Source organism: Spermophilus citellus (genome assembly GCF_964194105.1).
Source record: "Spermophilus citellus genome assembly, chromosome: 4".
Lineage (NCBI taxonomy): Eukaryota > Metazoa > Chordata > Mammalia > Rodentia > Sciuridae > Spermophilus > Spermophilus citellus.
In genome coordinates, this window is record NC_138185.1 from 110,558,161 (window position 1) to 110,586,144 (window position 27,984).

The 27,984-nt window shown below is 33.6% G+C and overlaps 1 protein-coding gene across 4 annotated transcripts in view; it reads right to left on the bottom strand.

The window, feature by feature from the left end:
- LRRC49 (leucine rich repeat containing 49) overlaps positions 1 to 27,984 on the bottom strand; it is a 191,728-nt gene that overhangs the window by 18,845 nt on the left and 144,899 nt on the right. For all 4 annotated transcript variants that reach the window (XM_081292760.1, XM_081292759.1, XM_081292762.1 and 1 more), the window contains 4 exons: positions 24,901 to 25,064; positions 5,400 to 5,637; positions 4,060 to 4,245; positions 758 to 867 (listed from right to left, as the gene is read on the bottom strand). In XM_081292760.1, coding sequence (XP_081148886.1) covers positions 758 to 867; positions 4,060 to 4,245; positions 5,400 to 5,637; positions 24,901 to 25,064 — 698 coding nt within the window. The remainder of the gene's footprint in view (positions 1 to 757; positions 868 to 4,059; positions 4,246 to 5,399; positions 5,638 to 24,900; positions 25,065 to 27,984) is intronic.

The window sequence follows — 27,984 nt, forward strand, 5'->3', positions numbered from 1 at the left end:
ACTTCTATTATCTGTAATTGAATTGTGGCTGATATATCATCCTTGACTATTCTTCTCCCTACCACATTATGTCCTGTAGGTCAGTGTTCTGTCAGGCAAACCTAAATGTTTTTCACATAATCCTCTTCTCCATTCTCACTTCCTCAGTTTGGCTCTTCATAATCTCTCAACTAAACTATAAGCCATCCTCCTGATTGTTTTCCATTCTCAACCTCTGTCTTTCTAGATATAAACTTAAAAACATGATTGTTGTGCTTAATTTCAAAGAATAACTTTCCTTTTTTGTTTTGTATGGATTGCAAGGTTCTCAGATCATAGTCAATTTTTCTAGCTTCATATCTTATGACTTATGCATAATCATTCCATGCTCCAATTACATTGAACTACTTATAATTCTTTGTACTTTTATAGATTTCTTTCCCCTATATGCCATACCTTGAAAACTCCTAGTTATTTTCTTATGAACTAGATAAAAGGTTACTTGTTTTCCCAATGTTGTTCCAAAACATGGTTAGTCTCTTCTATATTGAAAGATTTTATGTTGTTGTGTATCTTTAACTTGTTAGACTATAAGCCACACAAGAACGAGGACTTTGTCTTATTTGTCTTTATATCCCCCATACTTTGAATGAGGCCAGCCACAAAGTAAGTCTAGGATACATGTTTGTAGGATGCATAAATGGAACAGTTAAGAGGTATGTGGAATTTCTTTCTAGTACGACAGTAACCTATAAAAACTGTGAAAATAAAAGGTTACCTGGCATCACCCAGAATTGAAATCATACGGTACTGAGGTAACTCAGAAGATGCTACATGTGCTAGGATTCCAAAGAGCCTTTCAGCCATTATCATGTCATTCTGTGTCACCTGAAGAGAAAAAACAGGGAGATGTCCAAAATGACACTGTTTCTTATTTGGATACAATATAATTCCAAAGAAATATTTAAATTAAATATTTTCTTTTAGCCCAGGAAAGCACATTCCCCTGAACTATAGGGAGAGAAGTTTTCATTGATATTTTTCTTTCTTCCTTGAACCTAATTAAGGTGAAGATATTCAAATGTGGGCTTATGGAAGTTGATTGGAGGATGATAAGTTAGGTGTGTTTCCTCAGAATTATGCCTGAGAAGTCTTAAATTCTTAATGAAAAATTTCCCCAGAAATCCTATAGCTTCCTAAATTAGAATGATTTAATGGGAATATTCCCATGTGTCAATGGAAGAGATTTATTTTAATAATGTGTAAAGGGGAAGCTGTGCTGTTGTTTATAGCTTGCTCCTTCCTATAAGGATAATTTGGTTCCTTCTTTGAGAGATGGAATTCTCACAGGATTAGCAAAGATGCTGCTATTCATTCTAAATTCACATCAGCCTTTCTCCAGAAAAAGAATAGCATGTCACAAGTAGATCCTGTGAGGGTTCACTCCTGGGTCAACCAAGATAGTACTAAAAGCTGAAAGTAAGACTTGAGTTAATTTTTATTGTTTGTTTAATATAAAATAGGGTTGTTTGCATTTTAAACAGTGTCAGTTTGTTTGCACTATATAATTCATGAGTCTCATTCAGTGGCCATTGTGCTCCCTAAGGAACATTTGGCATTACCTGGAGACATTTTTGGTTATCAGAACTGGTGGAGGGGTGCTACAGAGTGTAGTGACGAGGGCTGTTTCTAAACATTTTATAATACATAGGATAGTCCATACAATAAAGAATTATCTAGCCTGAAATGTCAATGAAACTTAGATTGAGAACCCCTGGTATAGTTAAATTTTGGATCTTTAAAGAATTTAGTCCTAACATTAGCTGTTAAAGTAATACTACACAGGCATCTTCTGAAAAATAAACCCATAGTTCATATACATATAAATGAGTACAGAATGACTTTCTTACCTGGCGCCTCAAGTTCTGCCTTTAGCTGACAACTAAGGTATTTGGTCCAATATAGTCACCTAGTGGCCAATGTAGGCCACTACTCCATCTTTTCTTCTTGATGCTCATAATTAATTCTACCTCAAGTAATATCATTCTCTCTTATACAAAGAGAAGTAGAAATGCTGTGTATATTATTATATAATATCAAGAATTATATTATTACATGTTTTAATAAAGTATCAAATATTCCTGGAACTGACATTTTCAAAAATTTAAATCAGAGTAAATTATATTGGATTTTTTTTTCCTGGTACAGGGATTGAACCCTGAGTAGCTTAACATCCCCAGCCCCCTTTTTAATTTTTTTTTTTATTTTGAGACAGAGTCTTGCTAAGTTGCTTCGAGTCTCACTAAATTGCTGAGACTGGCTTTGTACTTGCAATCCTCCTGCCTCAGCCTCCCAAGCTACTGGAATTACAATATCCGTTCTAGAAATTCTTCTCTACTTTATATAATTATACTATCCCTTTTAATTTAAAAGCTTCATAAGAATGCTTATTCCTGTAGTAATGATCCATATCTGAGCAAATTCCTATGAAGAGTTAATTGGGGTAACAGTTTGGTCATTAATGAGGGAGAATTGCCTACCAATAACTAAATAACCATTCTATTTTCAGTTCAGACTAATTTCTGAAACCTTTGGGACTATTTACCTGGGCCCACCAGGGACTCATGATTTCTCTTTGGGGAAGTACTGAAGGGTCCAGAAGCATACACAAGACTGAACAAAATCTCTTGAGAGCTGGCTGAAGAAAGGTCACGTGAAGGTTCCAGATTTGCCTGACATCTTCTATAGATGGCTGATACTGTGGTCATGGACCTACCATGGTTGACGTAGATTTCATATGGTTGTTTTTACATCAACAGAGAGATCTCTATTCTCCTAATAATATGCTAGACTTTTGGAGTCTAGGCTGGACTTAGCTGCAGTCTATCAGTTGTAGGGAAATATAGTTACTGTGCCAGCAAATTTGACTACAGTTTATTTTATAGTAAGGAAGTTTTCTGAATTTTGAGAAGTATTCTAATATGACCAACACATATGAAAGGCTCTTAGTTCTTTTGAATAATTATTTAAACTCAGTAGATGTAGAGGAATAGCTTATTTTTTCTTCCAAATTAATAATTAAAGAGAACACGGTCATTGAGTAGCTAGGAGATTACCTGTGACAGCAGAATTAATCTAAAAATAATTTTTAATTAATAATTTTCCAACTATTCAGATTCAGGTCTGAGTTATCCAATATAGTTATGATACACGTAGCTGTTACAACTATTAACAAAGCAGTCCAGATGGTTGCTTACACTTTATTTTCTCCTCTCACATTCATACAGTTATTCTCTCCCTCTGTCCCCATTTTATTCTTCCCTTCCTCTACTTTATTAACTGACATTTAAGTTTCACTTCCTCATTCCTTCTTGCATGCCAGGCAGTGTGAAAAGCACTTTGAAAAATACAAAGATCACATTACCTGTTGAAGATTTACAATTTTTTTTTTGTTTAAAACTGTTAGTCCTTACAAGATCTCTAAGCAACTCAGTGAGACCCTGTCTCTAAATAACATACACATATATAATATATATATATATATATACACACATACACACACACATATATAAATATATAGAGAGAGGGCTAGGAATGTGGCTCAGTGGTTAAGTGCCCCTGGGTTCAATCTCTGCTACCAAAACAAAACATAAGAAACAAACCAACCAACCAAAAAACGGTCCCTCCTACCAACTTTTTATCTGAGTATTTACTAACAACAATAAAAGTGCATATTATGGGGCTGGTGTTATAGTTCAGAGGTAGAGCACTCACCTGGCACATGCGAGGTGCTGGGTTTAATCCTCAGCACCACATAAAAATAAATGAATAAAATAAAGGTATTGTTTCCAATTGGAAACTATTCACCATGAACTTATTACTATTTTATTTTAAAATTTTGTCTAGTGTTTTAGAATATTAGGGTAGAGTTTTAGATCTCTGACATTTCAAATGTAAAAATTAAAACAATATATTTTTCAAAAGTTCTATCATGATTACCTAGATTCTTAACCATTTTTAATCATTATTTTCCCCAAAGGGAACATTTTTATTCTGCAGTTTGCATAGTCCTTTACTTACCTCTGTTCCATTTATTTTCTGCATACTAAAATGGCTTAGCCTAAATAGTACATAGTATTTCCATAGTGTAAAATTGACAACTGGATTTCCTTGAGGATCAATTGTCAACTGGTCAATACGACGAAGTTGGGCTAGTGCATTAAATTGCTGCAGCATTATAAGATTTGTTTCCTTAAATTTAAGGTGCTGTAATAATAAAACACACAAAAAATCTGAATACTGAGTTTAACCATCTTAAAATATTAACATTAAAACTTCACTGAACATTAAAGCTTCACTGATCATTTCCTAACTAAATCCACAAGCTTCAGGCTTAGCAAATATGTCTTCAATTACATTAAATCAACTGGATTACATAACTTTAATCCCACTATTACATCATTGATGGAATTCATCCAGTATTTAATTCTGGATGATTCCTTCTGCAAAGGATATCCTCATTTATTAACAAGCTAGAACTCTTAATAGTTATATAAACATGAAAAAATTTGGACTCTTTCAGATGTTACATTATACATTTTATATTGAAATTAAACAAAAGAAAAATTGGAAAGAAAAAATTCAGAATTTTATAAGGTTTACAAAACTTCTAAGAATTAGTTTTAAACACTATTACTTGTATCTTGCCAAATACAGTGTGTGCTGGTTAAGTTGGTTATAGAAAACTCAAATCTCTACAACTGAAATATTAATGCAAGTGTTTTGTGAATTCGGAGGCTCTTTTCTAACATACTCTGCACCTCTACCTATCTTATTTAAGAAGGAGGAAGTAAGGTATAAAAGGGCAAGTGAGGAAAATCAATCAGCAAAGACAGAAAAATAATAATCATAAAAACTCAAGAGGAAACTCATTATAAAAATTACAGGTTCTGAAAATGCTTAATAATAAATAATATAATAACACCATAATTGGGAAGTCTAATTTCTCAAAGCAACTTTAATATGCTTCTAAATTTGTTTTCAATGTTTTTAGAGGACTATTGTAAATATAAATTACTGTATAATTTACATAATACATACCTAGTATTGTCTCATCAGTGCCAGATACAATACCTGGATACATAATAGGGCTATGCAATTTTATTGAATGCTTTATAAAATAGAAATATAATTTGAATAAAATTGTTGGTCTTTCATACTACATAAAGGCTCATTTTCAGAGATGAAATCTCTAATACAAGATCATTTATGACTACTAATTTAAATCCCAGCACCAGAAAATCAACACAAAAGCTTAGTCTCCCTTCCTGCATAAATAAAAGTTAAAACAGACCTTCGGCTTGAACATACAAGTCATGATTAAGAATAATTCAAAGATATTACCAAAGGGAAATGTTTACCAGAGAATTAGGAAACTTCATCTTTAATTTGGGGAGCACTTGGACAATTTCGTCAAACTCTATGAATGTGAAGGAGACTGTCGTGACCATTCCTGCTGTTTGGACACTCCAATTTCGATCCAGAGATTCTAGTGCTCCTGAACCATACAGGGAAAGTGTATCCCCATCCACTTCAACAAGGTATGTGTCTGTGACAGATAAACCTAATAAAGCATTGTTGAGTCCTGAGTCTAGAGACCTGGAAAAACCAAAGCATAATTTTAAGTGAAAGTTTTATCGTGCAAACCAAATAAAAGAATACAAAGCCACATTGGAAAAGCTCCTTTGATATTATATTCATTTTTTTCAATTCTGTAATTAATTTTCAATAGACTATGTGGAAGATTTATATTATTCTAATCATATACTTTAATTAAAATAGAAATATTATGAACAAACCCAAATTAGTTATATTAATGAAAGAATCATTTATTATATTTTTGTGTATGTATACATGTGATTGTGAGGATTGAACTCAGAGTACTCTACCAATCAGCTATATCACCAGATTTTTTTTTTTAATTTTGAGAAAAGACCTTACTAAATTGCCCAGGTTGGCCTTGAACTTGATGATTCTCCTGCCTCAGCCTCCTGCACAGCTGGGATTACAGGCCTGTACCACCACACAAGGTGCATTTAATATATCTTTAATATGTCATGAATCTTTTTTTCATGTCAATAGAAACAGGTTTGTCTAATCTATGAAACTATCAGGGTAGAAAAAATGTCTTTTACAAAATAATATTTTTATAGTAAAAATTACATAATACATAAACATGTTGGAAAACATAATAGCTATTAGTTTACTTCTTATATGCTAGATTAAGTAGTATCTTTGACTTTGTATTTTTGAATTCCTCATGTGTTTTGAAATTCCATAAGTGTATACAAAATATAATTGTTAAAGTTTTTGAAGATTTCCTCCCCAGTTTGAAATAAAAAAATAATGAAAGCAATCCATTATTAATATTATATATTCACAAAATCTCTTCATATACTTTACTGAACATGGTAATTGTTAGTATTTCCAAATTAGAAGCTACATTATCTATAAAAGGCTACCTAAATGATAATAGCTAAGGAATAAGTAAAATACCTTGATCCAACTCAAAATTTTGTGAATAGAGATGTAAACGATGATGGAATGTGATGGATATCATTATCCAAAGTACATGTATGAAGACATGAATTGGTGTGAACATACTTTATATACAGAGATATGAAAAACTCTGTCCTATATGTGTAATAAGAATTGTGATGCATTCTGCTGTCATGTATTTAAAAAATAAAAGCAATTTAAAAAAAGAGATGTAAGTATTTACTCAACCTCAAAATTTAAACACTGCTTGGCTTTTTTTATGGGGTGGTAGATACCAGGGATTGAACTCAGGGGCACTCAACCACTGAGCCACATCCCCAGCCCTATTTTGTATTTTATTTAAAGACAGGGTGTCACTGAGTTGTTTAGCAACTCGCTTTTGCTAAGGCTGGCTTTGAACTCTCAATCCTCCTGCCTCAGCCTCCCCAGCCACTGGGATTACATGCATGTGCCACTGCACCCAGCTTACTGCTTGGCTTTTGTTGTATGTGTTTTCATTCTGTCTGTCATTTTTGCTTTCAGGCACTATTTACTAGCCTGTGTGTTGTTTTCCTTTGTGCTGCACACTCTTCCAATATGTCAATTCTCACATTGTATATATGTTTACAATTTTGCCTCTTCTTACAGAATGAATTCATTGAAGCTAAAGACCATATATAAATATTTTTAACTTTGGTGACTCTGAAGCTTAGTAATGGGCTTTACATAATTTATAGTATATTAATGTATTATTAAAGATCATCAACATTTTTATAATGCTCATGTTGGGAAATAAGACTGACAAATCATTATTACTTATTTTGACTGTACTACTTAACCTTTTACATGTTTGTTTATTCAGTAACAACCAAAGTAGTAATGCCAGTATATTCTAAGTGAATATGCAACCAAGAAAATATGAAAAGGCTTAATTTCTATCAGACTTAAGGCTGAAGAGAGATAATATCCAAACATTCAATGAGCAGTAGTATATGAACAGTCTCAGATGATAGTCTTAGAAAGGTAAAGGCTGATAGCACAAAAATAAGATAAGGATAAGTTCCATTTATTGTACTTTGGGTAATACATGGAGCTAGGTAGAGCATATAAGCATTACTGGAATAGGACAAAGGATGGCAGTTTGAGCATTTCACTGCCACTAAAATAAAGAAGACTTGATGAAGAGTGCATACTCTTACTGTAGCACTTACTGCACTGCATTGCAATTATCTGTTGTCTATTTCTCTTACTAAACATTGTGATACTTGAAGGCTTGAATTTTGCCACATTTGCTATGGTAGAGCCAACCACAGTTCCTAGCACATACTTTCTTGATACATATTTATTTTTTTTTTATTGGTTATTCAAAACATTACAAAGATTGCAGAATCACATTGGTTACACATCCACATTTTTACATAATGCCATAATAGTAACTGTTGTATTCTGCTACCTTTCCTATTCTCTACTATCCTCCCTCTCCTCCCCTCCCATCTTCTCTCTCATATTTCTATAATGAATTAATAAAGTGAGAAAAACTTCATAAGAATCTATTGAATTTTAAGAAGGATGTTCCTACCATAGCTATGGTTTCACAAATGGGGTAAAATCAGTGATATAGGCCCAGAAAAAGAGTAACATTAGCAAGAAGGTTGTCTCAGGTTTGGCAAATACATATAATGAAGAAAGAAGGTGAAGGGGAGAAAAAACTAATTGGCATAGGGATGCCTTATGACCACAGCAAAAGAAGCTTAACCAGCAAAAGAAGTTTAGTTTTAATGGGAAAATGATGGGTCACTATAGTTATATAAAAAATATGAATAAGTCCTTTGGGAAGTGATGTCTTATATATTTGAAAATGTCTTTATTTTCTTTGTTTGTGTGAGTAAAATTTTTTAAAAAGAGACTCCAAAATAAAAAGTTTATCATTAGAAAGGGATTAGTTATTTTGTGTAAACAATGACCAAAGAAACTGCTGAGAAAGAAGTGAAATAAAAATTGTCTACAATCATCAAAACAGTAATATGGTAATAAAAGCAGAAGAAAGTTTTCTCCAACTTATATAGATCTCACATGGATATTTGGCAAAAACAAATATAAATTTGCTGGGCTACAGACTAACTCATCCTTTTCAATAGGACATGTAGCATCTGTTAACCCATTTCAGTTATTTTCTGTGTTACGTCTTTGACTTTAGCCTCAAACCCTGACCAATATTAATAAATTTGCTCCTCTTGGGAGATATGTCCTGATTTCCCTAGAAGACTTAGATGGTTGGGGATATAGCTCAGAAGTAGAGCACACTGTGTGTCTATCATACAAGATGTCTAACATGCTGGGTTCAATCCTCAGCATAGAAACAAAACCAAACAAACAAATAAAACTTAGTAAGTTTTTAAACAATGTTTTTATGTTGGAGATTGTCCATCCAGTTTTCCTTGTATGTACAGTAGATATCTTTTTAGTCATATATATATATATATATATATATAGATATATACATATATATATATATATATTAATTCATTCACTCATTAATTTATTGAACATCTGAAGATGTTCACTATATACAAGACATTGTGCTAAGAATTCTGGCATAGGCCACTAAATTATGTCTATTGATAAGGGCAATCAGTATAGAGATCATGTGCAAATTTTTGGATATATTAAACTTACTGCTCACTTTTATTGGGCTGTGGTTCCAGAAATATAAATTCCCTAATCCCACCCTGCAATCAACCCAATAAGCACAGGAGACATAATTTCTCAATTGAAATGACCTCAACATTTCATTAAATCAATAGGTTTTTGTGGAGAGCTTATTATGTGTCAGATATTGTGATAAGCCTTGGAGATTTAAAAATAAATCAAGATATATTTGCTCTCAAGGAGCTCCCATTCTGGATGGGGGATGTAAAGGAAGAGAAATATATATATTATGTGTAATATAATGTGCTTATTGTCATATAATGAATATTTAAACCATATGCTATAGAAATACAGTAAGAAACGACTAATTCTTCTAGAGGGGAGAAATCAGGTTTCAAAAGGAAGTAGCATTTAAACTGATTCTTGAGTGATGAATAGTAGAATTTCATCAGAAGTAGGAGGAGAGGGGCATAATGAAGAAAGACAGAAGTCTGATTATATGTAACATATTCATGTAAGCACAATTTAAGTATGGCTAGAACACTGAAACACGGGACTAGAATGCTGAAATATACAGGTGAGTAGTAGCTGGAAAGTCTGATTTTATCTTGTAGGATTTAGGAACAGAAAATGTTTTAAAATAAAAATGTAATAAGACCTTTCAATGCATGTTTTTAAGCAACTTCAAAGCACCATGCATGGATCTAAGTACTGGTGCTGGGAATACAAAGACAAAGGAAATAAGATGAAATGGACCTTCAAGGATCCACCTCAGATAGATAAGTTGATCAACTGTGTGGCTGATAGAGCAGAGAGAAGCTAGTTGACACTACTGCACTGTAAGAATACAAGTGCAATAGTGTCAACTAGTCCTTATAAGAGTATAACAGAAAAAAAAATGATACAGTTAGTAGAAATGGCACTGGCAAGAAAATCAGGCCTTCATTCAAATTTTAGATGATTTGAGGGTTAGGCTTTTCAATTTCATTGAGTTTCAGTTTCTTCATATGTAAAATATAGCGGACAGTGAGACATCAAATAGGAATAATCTTCAAGATTTTTAGTGGTTAATTTCAAGTCCAAATGTTCATCTATTTGACTTGATCTTTATATAAGAATGAAGAAAAATACTGTATTTCTTCTCAATTAGTGGATGACCCTAAGAAAAGACAGGATGCTTAACTTAAAGCAATAAAGTAATGAGTTTCCGAAAGGCAGACTAAATGTAAAACATACTACTAAATGTCTAGATGGAAAAAAAGACAGCATTTCAGAGGTTTAGTATTTTTTTTAACCTTTAGGCTTTTTATAACAGGCTAGAAAAGAAATACTTAAAATCTTTCGGAAGATTCTTTTCCTAGTGAATAAGTGGTGCTGATTCCTATAATAACTTATTTTATGAATTTCTATTACAACATTCATAGGTGTGGAAATTCATTTTATGCATTATATTTTATTATAGTAGTGTTGGCTAAAATACCAGTGTTCATAGACAGGAAATGACCAAAAATAAACCAGTTTCACTGCACACATCCAATGTAAGCAAAGAAAACATTACACCAGTATTTTCCAATTTCTGCCAGGCAAAAGAAACCTGCCATCTGTCATTTCACTGTAGAGCTGTCCAAAGTATAGTGAACAGTGAAATCATTAATGGGATATAGCAAAGTTTTAAAGAATTTCTTCCCTTAATGTGTCTATAATGTTTTCATGGACATTTGTTGCCAGGCATTTAGTTACACACCCATAAGCCAAAGGTCACAGACACTGTAACACAAGAATTAGCCACTTCTTTGGCATTACAAAACACTAAAGACTACAAATGATTACTTAAAATGGAAAATTTCATGCAGTATTAAAAAACAAATTGAAACACTAAGGAAGAGACTTCATGGCTCTCTAGAGTAGTCTTCCACCCTCAAAAAGAATAAGGTTCGCATCATCTTCAAAAGATAAATTTTAATTAAATTTTTAAAGACTTACAGAAAATGTATAACTTCTAACATTTAAAACTCTTTACTTTGTACTTCTATATAAAAGAGCAGATTGACACAACAAATGTGTTTAAAAACCTATTAAAGGATGGGGAAGTAATTGAAAAGATATAAACTCACAAGAAGCACATCAGGGGAGGTAGCAGGAGATTTCAGCAAATTTATGAGAACTGGAACACAAAGACTAGTAAATGATGAAGAGGGGGAAAAACTGATGGCCTTGAATATGCAATGGAGATAAGAACAAAGACAGTAGTCAAACTGCTTGAATGAACTGTGGAAAAGGAAGAAGAGTAAGTATGATAGAGGATGGGAGGCACAGGGGCATTAATTGAAGATCTGTAAAAGACCACTCCCAACTACCTCTCTCACTGACAAGAAAACACTCAGAGTGGCATTACAGAGCAGTGGAAAAAGAGAAGAATACTTGATAAATGCCATTAGGGTAACTGGCTATTCCCATGGTGGTGGTGGTAGGGAATCAGACCTTAATCTCAAAAATAAAAATAAATTCCAGGTGTAATAAAGACTTTGGAAAGGCCAAATTTTAAATCTTTAGGAAGACAAAACGAGAGAACATTTTTAGAACATTAATTTGTCAAGAACTTTTTGTATGTACATAATCTAAAGGTAAAATATAAAGGAAAAAAATATATGTTATGGTATTTTCAGCATATAGACGTTATTTAAAGTCAAAGAAGTATATAACTTTGGGGAAAATCAGAGAATAATAAGAAAGCCCAGGAAGGGCCCAAAATCTGAGGAACTCTGCCATTTCTGTTCTACGAAAGAACAGAGGTACTTGAGAACATGAGAAAAAGAAATAATACCAGAAAAAATGTCAACAGTTTCTAATAATATGTTATAAAATAATAAACTATAAAGAATGATCCAAAAGGAAACAACAGACTTCAAGAAGAGTAGATTCTATTCAACAGCCAAATAAGAAAACCCAAAGCTGAATGTTCTTTCTGATATGTGGATGCTAAAACACAATAAGGTGCTTGGAGAAAGAAGTTCATTGGATTGGATGAAGGGGAATGAAGGAAAGGGAGGGGGGATGGGAATAGGAAAGACAGAAAAATGAATCAGACATAACTTTTCTATGTTCATATATGACTACATGACTGGTAAAATTCCACATCATATACAACGGCAAGAATGGGAACCTAATTAGAATAAATCATATGTATATTTGTACATGTATGTATAATATGTCAAAGTACATGTATATTTAAAAAGAACAAATAAAAAATAAACTAGGAGATTACAGGTAGTAAATTTATTTTTCATTTTTTTGAAAAAAGATAATCAGAAACTCCAGAATAAAGCAATCTTTGTAAGAAAGCCACAGCTCAAATATAAAGCAAACTAAAAAAGGACAAGTGTTGGGGCAACTTTTGAAGTGTAATATAGAAGTCATTTGAACTTTACACTTTTTTCCCTAAATGATTTAGGAAGTAGAAAAGAAAAGATATAATCATAGTATACTGCTTAACTCTGCAGTAAAAAATAGATACAACACAGAAACTTAAATTCTATTAATGACTTTTCATTTTTTAAATGCTACCAATTGACAAAATGTTATGATTATAGGATAGATATAAGTGAAATTAATCTTGAAATGTAAAAGTATAGCTCATGGAATATAAAAATATTAGAATCCTAAAAAGGGTGCAGATATAGTATAGTAGGGAACTCCAAACTCCATCCCTCCACAATAACACCAAATATCCTAGCAAAAATTTCCAAATCAACTTTGTTTTTTTTTTTTTTTTCAGAATTCTGAAGTACAGAAATTACAATAACCAGGGGCAATACTTAATGAAGAAAAAAAACCCTGCTCAATTTCAATAAGACAGTTCTGGGGCATTTTAACATACCTTGCTACCATATTGCCTTTCCTGCTTGGTGGTGTCCATGAAGGATGACATCCTACATTCCTGATGCAGGCATATGGTTAACAGAGGAAGCAATACAGAATGTTTTCACATTTCTGGTGGTTCCCTGAAGGATAGCTGAAGGGCTTGCCTTTTTTTACTTGCATTGAGGCTTCCTTAGGGTTGAGGTGGCTTCTGGGTAGCATTTTTTCAGAAGCGTTTAAAGGTAAAAATGAATTAGCCGCTGCCACATGGAGCAAGGGATAAAAGTTGGAGCAAGCAATAGGCAGGCTGAAAGGAGATATTGGGGAGGATTAGGGTTTTGCCCCTAAGTATCTCAGGGTATCTAGAAGGCAACTTGCATGACTAGTGCTGGACACATGCCCAGAAAAGACCCGAGAAGACCCTGGCCCTGCAGAAGGCTACAGACTTGTAGGTGCTTATTGAAATAAAAAGCTTTCTAGAGAGATTCAACAGCAGATTTGAGCAGGTAAAAAAGAAAAAGAAAAGAATCAGTGAACTTAAAGGTAGAACAATTGAAATTGAGAAGCTGGGAGGACAAAAGAACAACTATAAGTAAACAGAAATCTAAACAACTGTGGGATAACCAACACAAACATAAGGGAAGTTCAGGAAGGTCAGAAGTGAAAGAAAAGGGCAGAAAGAATATTTGAAGAAGAAATACTGGCTAGAAAACTTCCCAAATTTGGTGAAAGACATATACCAACACATTCAAGAGGCTCAATGAGTCCCAACTAGGAAAAACTCAAAGAGATCCACACCAAGACACACTATAATAAAACTGTTGAAATATAAGATGAAGAGAAAATCTTGAAGCAGTGAGAGAGGTGACTTATTATACCCAAGGGATCCTCAATAAGTATTAAATGATTTCTCATTAGAGATCATGAAGGCTATAGGCAGTAGGAAGATATATTTAAAGTGCTGAATGAAAAAAAAGTTAACCTAGAGTTTTATATCTGACAAAACTGAACTTTGAAAATAAGAAAGAAAGAAAGATACTTTCTGATAAACAAAAGCTGAGCAAGTTCATACCTGGAGACCTGTTCTATAAGAAATGTTAAAGGAGTCCTTCAGGCTAAATTTAAAGGACACTTGATAGTAAATGAAAGTCATATGAAGAAATTTTTTAAAAATCAGGAAATATAATTATTTATATAAATATTAAGGCCAGTATTACTGTATCTTTGGTTGATAATTCCTCTTTTTTCTTTATGATTTAAAAGGCAAATGCATATAAAAATTTTAAATGCATGTCAATATACATACACTTAAAGATGTAATTATAAAGATGACAACATAAAGAGGAGGATATATCCAGAAGCAAAGTTTTTATATACAACTTCAACTAAATTAGTATTAATTGAAATTAGATTGTTACACATTAAGAGGCTAACTGTAATCTCCTTGGTAACAAGTAAGAAAAAAATTTACAAAAATACAATAAGACAAATGAGAAGGGAATAAAAAGAGTACATAAAAAATTAAATATAAATGAAGAAAGTTATACAGGAATTGAAGAACAGACCAAAAAACAACAGAGAACAAATAGGAAAATGGTATAAATAAGTCCTTGACTATTAAGACTTGATAAGATTAAATTTTCTAATTAAAAATCAGAGATTAGCAGAGTACAGGTTTTAAAAAGATCTAAATATAAGTTGTCTACAAGATTAAATAAATAAATATGTTAAAATTGAAAGGTTGGAAGTAAATATTTCATGCAAATAGCAGCTAAGAGAGCTGTGGTGGCCACTGACATCATACAAAATAGATTATATATAAAAATTTTTCTAAAAACCAATTTTATATTGAAAAAAGGGTCAATCCATAAGGAAGGTATAGCAACTACAAACATACATACCTGATCCTTAAATTATAGGAAACAAAACCAGAGAGAAATGAAGGGAGAAATATTTCTATAACAAAAGTTAAAGACTTTACTACCCTACTTTCAATAACGGACAGAAGATCAACATAAAAAGAGGACTTGAAGAACACCAGGAACTAAGTAAATCTAACAGACATACATTAACACTCTATCCAACAAGAGAATGTACAATCTTCTTAGTACATGAAATTTTCTCCAGGACAGATCATGTGTCAAGCCACAAAATAAGTCTAAGTAAATTTTAAAAGGATTAAACTAATAAAAATATCTTCTCTGACCACAATGGAATAAAACTAGAAAACAGTAATTGCAGAAATATGGAACATTCACAAATAGCAGAAATATTTGAAAATTAAACTCCATACTGTTAAAAAGACAACAGGTTAAAGAGGAAAGCACGAGTGAAATTAGAAAAATAATAGCAATAGAAGTTGTAATGTACAAAGAGAGAGGAGAAGTAAAAGAAGAGTAGTGGACTTATAGGGAACAAAAAATAGAGATTTAATTATATATTATGAAAGTTACAAGTAAATGAACTATAGATATATAGTTTGGGGAGGAAAAAGAGCTGAGCTGAATCTTCATCTATTATAGCAAAAGTCTCATAAATTAAAAAAATAGCATCAAATAAATTTAAAGACTTGATAGAAAAGGAGTCAGTAAAATAAACCTTTAAAAAACGAGTAGCCGGGGTGGGGTGGTAGCTCAGTGGTAGAGCACTTGCTGAGCATGTGTGAGGTACTGGGTTCGATTCTCAGCACCACATATAAATAAGTAAATTAATTAAATAAAGGTCCATCAACAACTAAAAAAAAATTTAAAAATGAGTAGCCACAAAGATAAAAGGAAAATCAGTTGAATATGGTATCAAGAAAGATGAAGAAAAGAGTGTCAACAATGAACAGTCACCTATGTTAAATGCTATTGGGCGGTCAAGTAAAATGACTTAATATTTAAAAACCAACATAGATATTTTGGTTAAAAGTCCCTGGCTGAAATAAATTCAAGCTCCAAACTTTTATATGTAAGAGATTTTATAGGACTCAGATAACCACAATTAAACTGAAGAAAAGTCTACAACTACCACAAGTTATAAATAACTGATCTTGCATTAAAGTCTGTATCAATTATTTAGTATCTATCCCTAAAGTTTTATTTTTCCACCTTCATGTATAAATGTCTTGAATTACTAGTTCTTAGGTCATTAAAAAGGGGTCAGACCAAGAGTGTGTAATAGTGTTGCCATGGCACTTTGAATTTATATTTATTGAAATAAATCTTTTGCCAGAAATTGTAGATCCCTTTCCTAAAGATTCTTTGCTACTTAAATAATAAAGATAAGTTCATTTCTTTTCCTCCCTTTGTCATTCTTGTTCAAATATTCTATGTGAGCTTTCTATTTCTTCTTCTAAGGGAGAGGGAAAAGACAAAGTTTGGGCTTGGAAGAAGGTGAAGAATATGATGACATTGGTGGTTTTTCTTTTTTCTTTTTTTTTTTGCCAGGGAGATATCTCTTCTTCTCTGTGCCTCTGGTCAAGAAGGTACCAATCAGATGCCCTTCCAAGCTTGAGTTCCCCTATACTTTCTTACTTCCTTTCTACTGAACCTATTTATCACTTTTTCAAACTTTCTCAAATTCTTCCTCTATGCTTCTTGAGTAAAAGCCTCTGACTTTGTGGAATTCCCAATAAAAATTCTGAAAAATTTGGCAATAACTAAAAGGCACAAGGATTTTCACTAATAGATATTTCATCTTTCTCTTGATTGCTTATTTTTGAGACCATAAAAATGAACGCTTTGTAATTTTAAGTCATTTTAGAGAGTCACATAAGTTTTGGCCAAAAGCTAAAAGTTCAAATGTCAAGAAAGAAACATTAGTAGTCTGAAATCCACCTATCAGAGATAGTTTTTCCAGATAGAAGAGCCATTTAATAAAAAAGACACTTCTGCACTTACTGTAGCTATCAACACTGGTAAAACCTGAATAGTGAACATCCCTGAACAAGAGGAAAGGATACATGGTAGACAACAGGAGATGGAGATGATTATTTGTTAAATATTTGGGGTCCTGTTTCTACACCCAGTTATACCATCACTAACTTCAGTCTACAATAAAGGGTGTTTCAGTTGATCTCTCCTATAGTGATCTTTACTTTTACTGTTCCAATAACCTACTTCCAAGGCCACCATGTTGTTCTTTTTTTTTAAAAGAGAGAGAGAGAGAGAGAGAGAGAGAGAGAGAGAGAGAGAGAGAGAGAGAGAATTTTTTAGTTTTCGGCGCACACAACATCTTTGTTTGTATGTGGTGCTGAGGATTGAACCTGGGCTGCACGCATGCCAGGCGAGCGCGCTACCTCTTGAGTCACATCACATTCCCAGCCCCCACCATGTTGTTCTTAATGTTATTGTTTAGATATATTCTACCTTTAAAATTTTCAACGTCAAAAACCCAGGCTGGGTGCAGTGGTACACGTCTGTAATCCCAGGAGCTCAGAGGTTGAGACAGGAGGATCATGAGTTCAAAGCCAGTCTGAGCAAGGCGAGGAGCTAAGTAACTCAGTGAGACCCTATCTCTAAAACAGGGCTGGGGATGTGGCTCAGCAGTTGAGTGCCCCCGAGTTCAATCCCTCAATCTCCAATAACCATCGCTCTCCAAGTCAAAAAAAAATTATATATATATATATATATATATATATATATATATATATATATATATATATCTCCCCCCTAGGAAACTCAAGGGGCTAAGGAAGGAGGATCCCAAGTTTGAGGTCATCCTTAGACCCTGTCTCAAAATGAAAAATAAAAAAGGGGTTTGGGATTGTAGCTCAATGCCCCCTAAATTCAATCCCCAGAATTGAAAAAAACAAAACAAAAAAACCAAAAAAACCAACTCACTCTGACCATAAATTTCCACTATTCCCATTCATTATAAATCCTCTCATTTCATATTTTCATGTTCAACGTCATTTAGATTTTTCAGTTATAGGAATATAAAATTTTCTCTCAATCTGTTGACAAACCCACACTTCAATTCCTTAAATCTAGCCTAGAAAACATGACCATCATATTTTTATATTTTATTTTATTGGTTATTTTTAGCTATTCATGACAGTAGAATCCATTTTGATACAATTATACAAGCAGGGAATATATCGAATTCTAATTAGAACCCAATACCTCTCCTTCCCCTTCTCTTTCACTACCCCCTGTTCCCTTCCCTCTAATGATCTCTCTGCCATTTACCCATAATTATTTTTTTAATTTTTTTCAAAATTAATTTTTTGTGGATGTACATGATGGTGGGAGTCACTGTGCCATAATGATATATGTACTTAGGAAAATTACATTAGATTCATTCCACTGTCTTTCTTTTTCCTATATCCCTCCTTTCCCTTTATTCCCTTTTGTCTAATCCACTGAACTTCTATTCTTCCTTCAAACCCCATTATTGCAGGTTAGCTTCCATTTTAGTAGTGTCTGTGGTAATATTTAATAATGTGAGTTTCTCCCTCTTTCTCTTGGTTAGTTTGGCTAAAGGTATATTAATTTTGTTTATGCTTTCAAAAAACTAACTTTTTGCATTGCATCTTTTGTATTATTTCTTTAATTTCAATTTCTATGATTTCATCTCTGATTTTAATTATTTCCTGTCTTCTATTGATTTTGGTGTTGATTTGTTCTTCTTTTTCTAGGGTCTTGTGATATAATGTTAGATTTTTATTTGGTATCTTTATATTCCTTACTGTATGAGTTCAATGCTATGAATTTTCCTCTTAAAATCACCTTCATATTGTCTCATATTTCTTGAAAATTCTGTTCATTGTCTCTTAATATCTTTCTCCATGATCAACTTTATTTTCAAGATCATATACTTTGTTTCCATTGCCCCAAACTCCCTTCTGAGTGGTCTATTCTACTGGCAATGCGTTCCACTGAATTTTTGTATTTTTTTTTAAATATTTTTTTTTTAGTTATACATGGACACAATATCTTTGTTTTGTTTATTTATTTTTATATGTTGCTGAGGATGGAACCCAGGATCTCTCACATTCGAGGTGAGTGCTCTACCACTGAGCCACAACCCCAACCTCTTTCATTTGTTTTTTGACTCTCATTTTGAGTACTTCTTGGTTCTTTTCAGAATCTCTATCTCCTTATTGAAATGATCTTTCATTTTTTCTATTTTCTCCCTGATTTCATTCTTTACATCATCTTTTACTTCATATAACAGTTTAATTATGAACTGTTCTAAATTCCTTCTCTGACATTTTCTCCATTGTGGTGTCAATGGAGTCTGTTACTGAGGATATTTGCATTGTGATGGTTCTCCTTGCTTTTTCGTGTTGTTTGTGTGTCTACCCATTTATCAGTACAAATCTGAAGCAGTAGAGTTTCTACTCTATGAACTTATAGTATCCCTGTAGGTTTCCAGTACCTCACAGATTAGGGGAAGACAAACAATAACAAACAATGCAAAGAATATATAGCATTAAACTAAATATGTAGTTCCTACTATGACATCTACAATGTCACAATAAACAAATGATATGGTCAGCAATTCCCATCAGTAAAAACAGAAAGTTATCATGTATTATGTCTGGCATAAACTCAAACAACCTGTGTCATCTATGACTTCTATAGCATTAATAGTTCCTACAGCATTAGCAGGCATTATGTAAGCTAGTTATTGCTTAAAGATGTTAATAACAGAGTTAATGAAGAGGGAAGAATAACAGAAAGGTGGGTAGAAAAGAGTTTGCAATTTCAAAAGATTAACAGGGAGTATGCAGAAGTGATGTAGGATGTTATGGTCATGAGGGAGGAGGAGAGAAAATAGAAGTAAAAAATTAATGAAAGAGTGAACAATAGAATTTGACTGTTAGTAAAAGATAAGAAACAAGGGAAATAGACAAAAATACTAATCAAAACCACTAACCCTCAAAGACAAAGAAAAATGACTACCTTCCAAAAATGCTACAAATGAGAAAAAAGAAACAAATAGGTATATTATAAATGTTCATGAACCACTGAGAGAGAGTGCACAGGCACACATACACACAGGAGAAAAGTGGGGAGAGAGGGAGAGAAAGACATCCTTGATGAAAAATTAAGGAATCATTTCCATTGAGGTTGTCAAAATAGTCAATGAAAAGATATGTTCACTGTCTGCCCAACTATCTTTCTTTCTGTTTCTTCTTGAGATAGGTACTGAACACGAGAGCAGGGGCTGTGGTTTTTTTCATGTTGCTCATTAAGTTTCCAGGTGGAGTTGAAAAGTTCTCAGCTTCCCTGGTTAGTCGCATGAGGCAGGGTGGGATGGGAAGTACTTTCAGCTGGGTTTGGTCTGCAACAACCTGATGGATGCAGTCCCAGGGTGGGGCTGCTACAGAGTTCTGTGAGAGGAATCCCATAGGTGGAGCTCCTTAAGAAGATGGGGCTTAGGTCTAGTCAGTCCCCAGATGCTTTGTTGGGTGGTGACTGATCCAGAGATATTAAATCAACATACCTCTAGGGCCTGGCAGTTGCCAGTCTCCACTGCGAGCTGTATCCTAGGAGACTCTCTGGGTTTCACTTGTGGAGCAGGGGAGCCAATCCTTTATGGCTTCTGTTGCCCACAGATACTGCCTTTCCAGGCTTCCCGGGCTTAATCCCTGAGTGTAGTCTAGGCTCCCATCCAAATTTCCGACCTGTTTCAACTGGTTCTGCAAGCTGCCAGACTCAAAGTGGGTACAGAGTCGGGCTCCCCTTGGCCTCTCTGACTTGTGTTACCCTGAGTAAAATACTCTCCAAGCCTGTTTAACTCTCATTTTCTTAGGTATAGCCTAGGTCATGTGGCAGGTGCCCAGCAGGACCATGTAAAGGAAACAGTTCAGATCTCCCAGTTCCCAAAGCCTTGGTGAGGTCACCTCAATATGGCTCCTGGCTCTCAGGGGACAATTGGGAAACATGAATGTGAAGATGGCCTTAGGCCTGAGCCTAAGCAACTTCATTTTAAAAACTCCAGTTTGAAACCTGTAGTCTAACCAGGCACACTTAACGGAGCCCTCCAGTATGGCCCTCAGGCACAAACAAGTCACTTCCCCCCACCCTGATAAACTCACAGTTAAGTCTCTGGCAGGGTGTCCTTGCCGGATAAGAGGGAAAGGTGAAAAGATCAGGGTGGGGACCACCAGACCAGATGTTTTAACCCCAAGGTAAATGACGAAACATTGGAGAGACCCAGTGGCAGCTGATAAGGACTGAAAGAGGGATCAAAAGCCCCAAAATTTAGTATAAATAATGGAGCAAATGAACAGACATTTAGCTAACAATGATGCCCTCAGACTGAGAGCCTGATGAGGACCTGGACTGACATCTCAACATTTATCAGTGTTTGCTAATCCTCTGCATTTTCCTACAGCCACACCTTGACCCTGGTGAGAGCCGCAATTTCCCCCTACTACCCTCTCCTCAACTGCCATAAGCTCCACCCCAGGAGAAGCCAGTCTTGGTTCCTGACCGGATCACCTCGGTCTGAGTGAGCGTGCATCTGCTGGACTTAAAGCCTAAGGCTTGAGACTTTTGATCTGATACTTGAACTTGCAAAGGGAACATCTGTCATTAGTCTGTCATGATTAAGTGTGTTTGCAGTGCTTAGAATTAATCTAGAATTGTTTGCTGTGAATTGTCTATTTCAGTGCCTAGCATTAAGAATTGTCATTTTCTTGATTAAGAATCTATGGAGTGAAATTGCATTTGGTGATTTGAGTGAATAAAGCATTGACTAGGACTGAAGTGCGTGGACATTCTTTGTTTCTCCCCCTCGACTGCATAAGTCGCACCTTTTGCCCATCTCAACAATGAGGCATCTTTCATGTACCAGTATAATGTGCAGTATAGTCTCTGGATCAGCCTAGGGCAGACTGCCCCTCAGATCTCAGGATTTTCCACACTAAGTCTATCCTTTGTTTTTTTTTTTTTTTTTTTTTTTTTTTTTTGCAATACATAACCATTACTTTATTTACTAGGGGAAACAACTATTCTTGTGTAAATAATAGAAAAATGAGACATTCTTTTAATGAACATATTTACTCAGGTTCATCCATTATTTGCTCCCTACAAATAAACATATATGTAGCTCTCAGAATTTAACAGGATATGTATAGTTTTTATGTTAATATCTAAACACTATTTGCTGTGTAATTACAATAAACTATCATTTTCCACCTAAAATAGGTGATTCATTGGCATTCACCCTCGATACTCCCTTGCCAGGTATGTTCACTTCAGAGCTAAAGCAAAGTTCACTCCTATTTTCCTTAGGTAGGAAATTAGAATATTTTAAGCTACTAATTTGCCTCTGGGCTCATAATGTCCTTTGTTGTAAGTCTATCCTTTGTATTTCTCAGCACTTTCCCTCCTTCTGTGCTAATGCTACTGCTACTGCTAGTAGATTGGCTTCAATTTTGTCTTTCTTCTTGGTTTAATGTACCCCAAATTTCTAAGTCTCTAAGGCACTCAGGCTGCTCAATATTGAGTTTTAGTGAAATCCCTTTTTTCACCCACCTGGCAGAGAAGCAGTATTCCTGCTGCTTGAATCCCGGGTCATGGAGCAATAATAAATACAGCTTTCTTCTAGTCTGCCTTCTTGTGGCCCCAGACCCATCATTTTTATCCTTTTGTCATCCCCACTGAGGCTTTTTATTTCTCGTCCTCAGTCCCTTACCTCCTTGCTCTTTATCAGACATTGTCTTCTCTACTGTTATCCCAGGTTACTATGTGCTTCCAGATCAAACTCACTCAACAATTCAGACTGTAGTTGCTATGATTTCAGCATCTCTAACCTGATTTAGTTCTTCAGAATTTTCCTTTAACATTTCAATGTTTTGTCACTTAGCTCCCTCTGAATATCAACTAGACCATGAAAAAATGGAGAGACATTCCATATTTCTTAAAGTATGCTATCATTGTAACAAGGTTAATTATTCCGAAATTAATAAATCAATATATTTAAAATAAGATTCTCAACATTTATATTTAGATTAAATGATTGTTAAAGTTTATATGGAAGAGCAGGTGTGTGAGAATTGAAAATTAAAAAGAACTTCCCCTATTAGTTATTAAAATTTACTGCAAAACTACTATAAAAAGAATCTGATATTGGCATCAAAACAGATAAGTACATTAGTAGAATGAAATAGGCAGTACACAAATATATTCATATATGTATTTAACATAAAGACGGTATTGTCATTAAAAACATTAAATTAAGAAAGACTACTAGAAAATTGACTAGCTAATTAAAATACATCAGATTAGACCCCCATCTAACTACCAATACTATAAAAATAAATTCAGTGTATTAAAGAACTTTCAAAAATCTTATTAAAATTTTAGGATAACACATGGCAATATTACTTGAATAAATGCAGAATTGGAAAACCTTAAGTAGAAAAAACATTTAAAAAATCAGAAATAGTACTGATGTGTATTATTTTATAAATCTAAAATCTGATGCTACAACATTTAACATTATAAAATGTTACAGTTCTAATTCAGTAAAATTATATTTTGATATTTAAACGGTGTTAAAAATAGCTCCAGGGCTATTTAGAATGGTATATTACATAAATCATCAATCAAAATTTCTTTTTTAATTTCAGCCTTATTTTTTTAGCTGACACAGCTCTTACGTGTGGTTTCCCTACTGAGCTGGAGGAAATACATTGATTAATATGATAATCCTATAATTAAAATTTAGAAATTTTGTCTAAAAATATGGTAGACTCTCACTCCAGAAAATTTGAAAAACATTATTTTAATGCCTCCAAAATTATTTCCTTTGGTACATTCTTTGTATGTGAATGGCGTTAAGAAGTCTCACTAAAACTCTGAAATGAAAGCCATACTATATTTAGTTGGAAATATGTTTCAACATTTGGTTAAGGTAATGAAACAAATGTACTTCACTAAATTAAAACTTAAATGTATTCTATCTTTTATTTTTAGTTTTACTGTTAAATTATGTATATATATTTACGTTATATATACACCATAAAGATATGCGAGCGCCCCCCCCCACACACACACACTTTATGTCCCCCTCATTTACTTGATTCTAATATGCTTTCTTGAGAGTAAATTAAATATGTAGAGTCCAGACAATGTAGTTAGAACTGCTCATTCTATGATACAAGAAAGAGGTGTGGAGCCACTAGAAGAAACAGAACACACAGGCCACAGCTGGAGTAAATACTCAGATTTTGTGCTGATTTGCTTACTAATACTTGTTAAGGAGTAAGATTTTGTGCTTTCTGCTAGGGATACAACAAGAAAATCAAGATTTCCTTTTTTTATGAAGTTTGTATTGACATCACTGATATGAACTAACTAATTACCAACTAGTTATTTAATTGTGGCTATAGTAAGTACTAAGGAAGAAATAACTGATCTAGTCTCTAAAGTTAGAGAAGGTATTTGGAGAATATAAGGATCAAACAAGATCTCTGTTGGAGTCAGGGCAGGATCAGTGAAATGGGGCAAGGAAGTAGTATCTGGAAGTAGTACTGTTCCTATAAGAGAGGTTCTGAGGTAGGAAGTAAATGGACCAAGAGAAAGTCAGCAAAGCTGCAGCCCCAGAAGGTGGCTAATGGTGAGGGATGACACAGGTGAGGTGGGCAGAGTGCCTTATAGGATGTCCTAAATAATCTAGAAATTTTTCCTATGGGAAACAACCAAAGGGTTTTTATTTTATTTATTTAGTTATTTATTCTGGTAAATCAGGAAAATGTTAGAGTCAGATTTATATTTTTAACTTTTCCATTGTACATATTTAAACGTCCCCTTTCAGTAAGTTTTCTTATGAAAACTACTCTTTCAAAATAATTACACATGAAAAGTTTCCCCATCTCCACTCCAAATTCAATTCTCTAACGACACTAGTATCTTGAGAGATACAATTTCATACCCTGTTTCTTCTGGAAACGCAGAAATGGTGCTTCCATCACTTTGACAAGGGTCCTGAGGAGGAGAGTCAGAATCTTTTCTATCTGGGTTTGTAGCGGTATTGGCCACTCGTTGTTGCAAGTCCCACTTTCGAGCTACGTTGTTAATTGTTAACCTTTTCTTCTCCTATTAAAAAAAGGTAATTGTGACAAGAATTAAATAATATAAATTTTTAAAAAGAGAATCCAAGGAGCATATTGTTGCACCTTCTTACAACACTTTTGAAATCAAATTATTCCTTAAACATAGTTACCCAATACACATTCTAAAACAAAGTTCAAGACACCTATATTTATCTTATATATTCAAATATATTAATAATAGGCTATCATCCTCAAGAAAAAATTACATACAAAATATAATTAGTATGTAGGAACTGAATTTTATTAAAAATAAACATATAACCACTGGACAGTGAAAATTTAATATCTGAAATTTTGATTTGACAAAAATGTATATGCCTCTGTCTTTAAACATAGCAAGAAAGACTAATAAGCATTAAAGTTTTCCTACCCAATAATTAGGACAAATATGGTGGAATAATCTTTGTGTGTGTGGGGGGAGGGGGTTGATCAGTGTTCCAAGTTTCACAGTATAAACTGTTGTGTCTGAAAATGAAAAAGAAATTTGCTAGGCTGAAATTCTTCTAGACATCTAGTACCATTCTAGAAGACAAGGAAAGAAATTAATTCATTATAAGCAATGGATGTTTTACAGTAGTGGTTCTTAAACTTTAGAGTGCCTCAAATCACCTAAAGGGCTTTACAATCAGATTGCTGAATCTCACCCCATTCTGATTTAGTGTCTCTGGACTAGGACCTATGAGTCTGTGTGTCTAACATGCTTCCACTTCATGCTAAGTTTCTAGTTCACAGACCCCATTTTGAGAACTACTGCCTTGAGACATTAGAGATCAATTTTCTCACAGAAACCCTGTTGAGAAAAGCAGTTCTAAGTTACTGAAGGAAATTATGATAGATTATAATGTTTTAATTCTATTTATGTTGTCTGTATTAACTGGAACAAAGAATTCTTATTCTAGTTATTTTTTTACTACCAAATGTTATCATTTTAAAATGGTTTATCAATTAGATCAGAATGCCAAAAATAGATATTTTCTCTTTCCTCTTTCCTAAGAATATAACCGTCCAATGAAAAGTCAGCTGAATGTGATACCGATTGTTCTTCTTCACCTGTTAGAAAGAATCTCTGCCCATTTCCTCAATGCCTATATACATACAGAGTAATTATTTTTAGTTGTGCCTCTTTATATTTCTTTAAGATTCTAGCGTGTGTGTGTGTGTGTGTGTGTGTGTGTGTCATTTTGTAGGAATGAAAAGTGATGTGGCTGGCTTAATTAAAAATTAAAAATTGAGGGCTAGAACCTACTAGGTCTACTGATTCCTCATGCTTCTCCTACTATTAAAAGAGCTAACTAATCTTTACAATTAATTAAACATTTAAAATTTCTGTTTCTCTATTTAAAAATGTTTTAGGCATGGGTTCTTTTTTCTATTATTTGATATTTCAAATTTGTATAGTTAATGGATAACACTTATTATGTATACAACTTTGAAATATCTTGATATTTTTTAAATGTCCTCCTTATGTAAAGCAAGTAGGATTCTGCTATTCTACTGGAAAAACAATATCTTCCTAATCTGTAATAAAAAGGCATTTTACCTAAAGGAATACTATTTTAGTTATTTACTGATGACTGTGCCAACTCAATTCTTAATCTAAGCAATGCTGTTATTTTTACTCAGTACCAAGGTCACTGGACCCATGCATTTGGCTTTCTCTATGACAGGGGGTTGGCAGAGAATAATATACTTACTGAGGTTTAGATAACAGAGCTTAGAAAAAAGGCACTGAAATAACTTTACACTATTGGATATGTTAACAAATTTGTAACAAGATAGTCTCTGAAAATGCAAACATTTTCTTATACCCATAAAAGTTAAGCTTCCTTTACTTGGGCTATTAAAATCAAATCAATACCAGGTAGACTAAGAGAATGGATAATTTTATTGGGGCCAGGAAAAAGGAATGTAGGACAGGAGTATATCCTGAGGTCAGGCAGGGTTCACTGTCTGGCCAGGAGGCCACAAGAGGGCTCTAGATATATATGGAGCAAGAAAAAAAAAAAAAAAGCTAGATAATGCTATAGATTCTCCGAGGCAAAGGTGGCAACCAATGCATAGTTTATTTTCAAAGATCACTGAAGCATTTGGCATATTAGCTATAATTATGTTTGTAATTGCTAGATTTTGGTAATTGCTAGATTGTTATCAATTGCTAAGTCTATGTTAAAGTGATAAATATTTTAGAAGGTGCCAAATTCAACTTCTTCCATCTGAGTCTATTTACAGTCCAGGTAAGACCACACTGGTATATGCCATAAATACCATTTATCTTCATTTCCAAGGATATAATAATAGAAAGAAAAGAAACAAGGCAGAAGATGTAGGTCTATATAATCTTTTCCTATTCAACCCATCCCATTTTCTTAATGATCAATATATAGTATTACATGAAAATAATCCTTAGAAAAGGCTAAATATCTGTTTTATCATGACTCCAATTCTGAATGAGGGCTAGAACCCAGGTCTACTGATTCCTCTTGCTTCTCCTATTATTAAAAGAGCTAATTAATCTTCATAATTAAAGAGTTGTACTTAGTGACTTTTAAGAGAAACATCAGCTATTTTCCAAAGTTTTCATTAAAACCTTCCAAATATTCTTTTAAATGTTTGCTAAAAATTTAATGGCACATTTTCCCACATGCTGGTGGTAAGATGCAGCTGAATTGGGTACATAACAAAATTTTTTTTTCAGTTGAAAGGTGAAGTCAAGTATGATTTCTGAAACTGGAAGCTCTACTAAAACTGGAAGCCTTATAGTTAAATAATCAATAGAATTTCTTTGTTCATTCTTCCTTTCCATACTCTAGAGCTCATACAAGAGTGTTCTGTATTTTATGTATGCATGTGTTTTCTTCATTAATTCATCTATGTACTTTTTCACTTATGTATCTGGCAGAAGC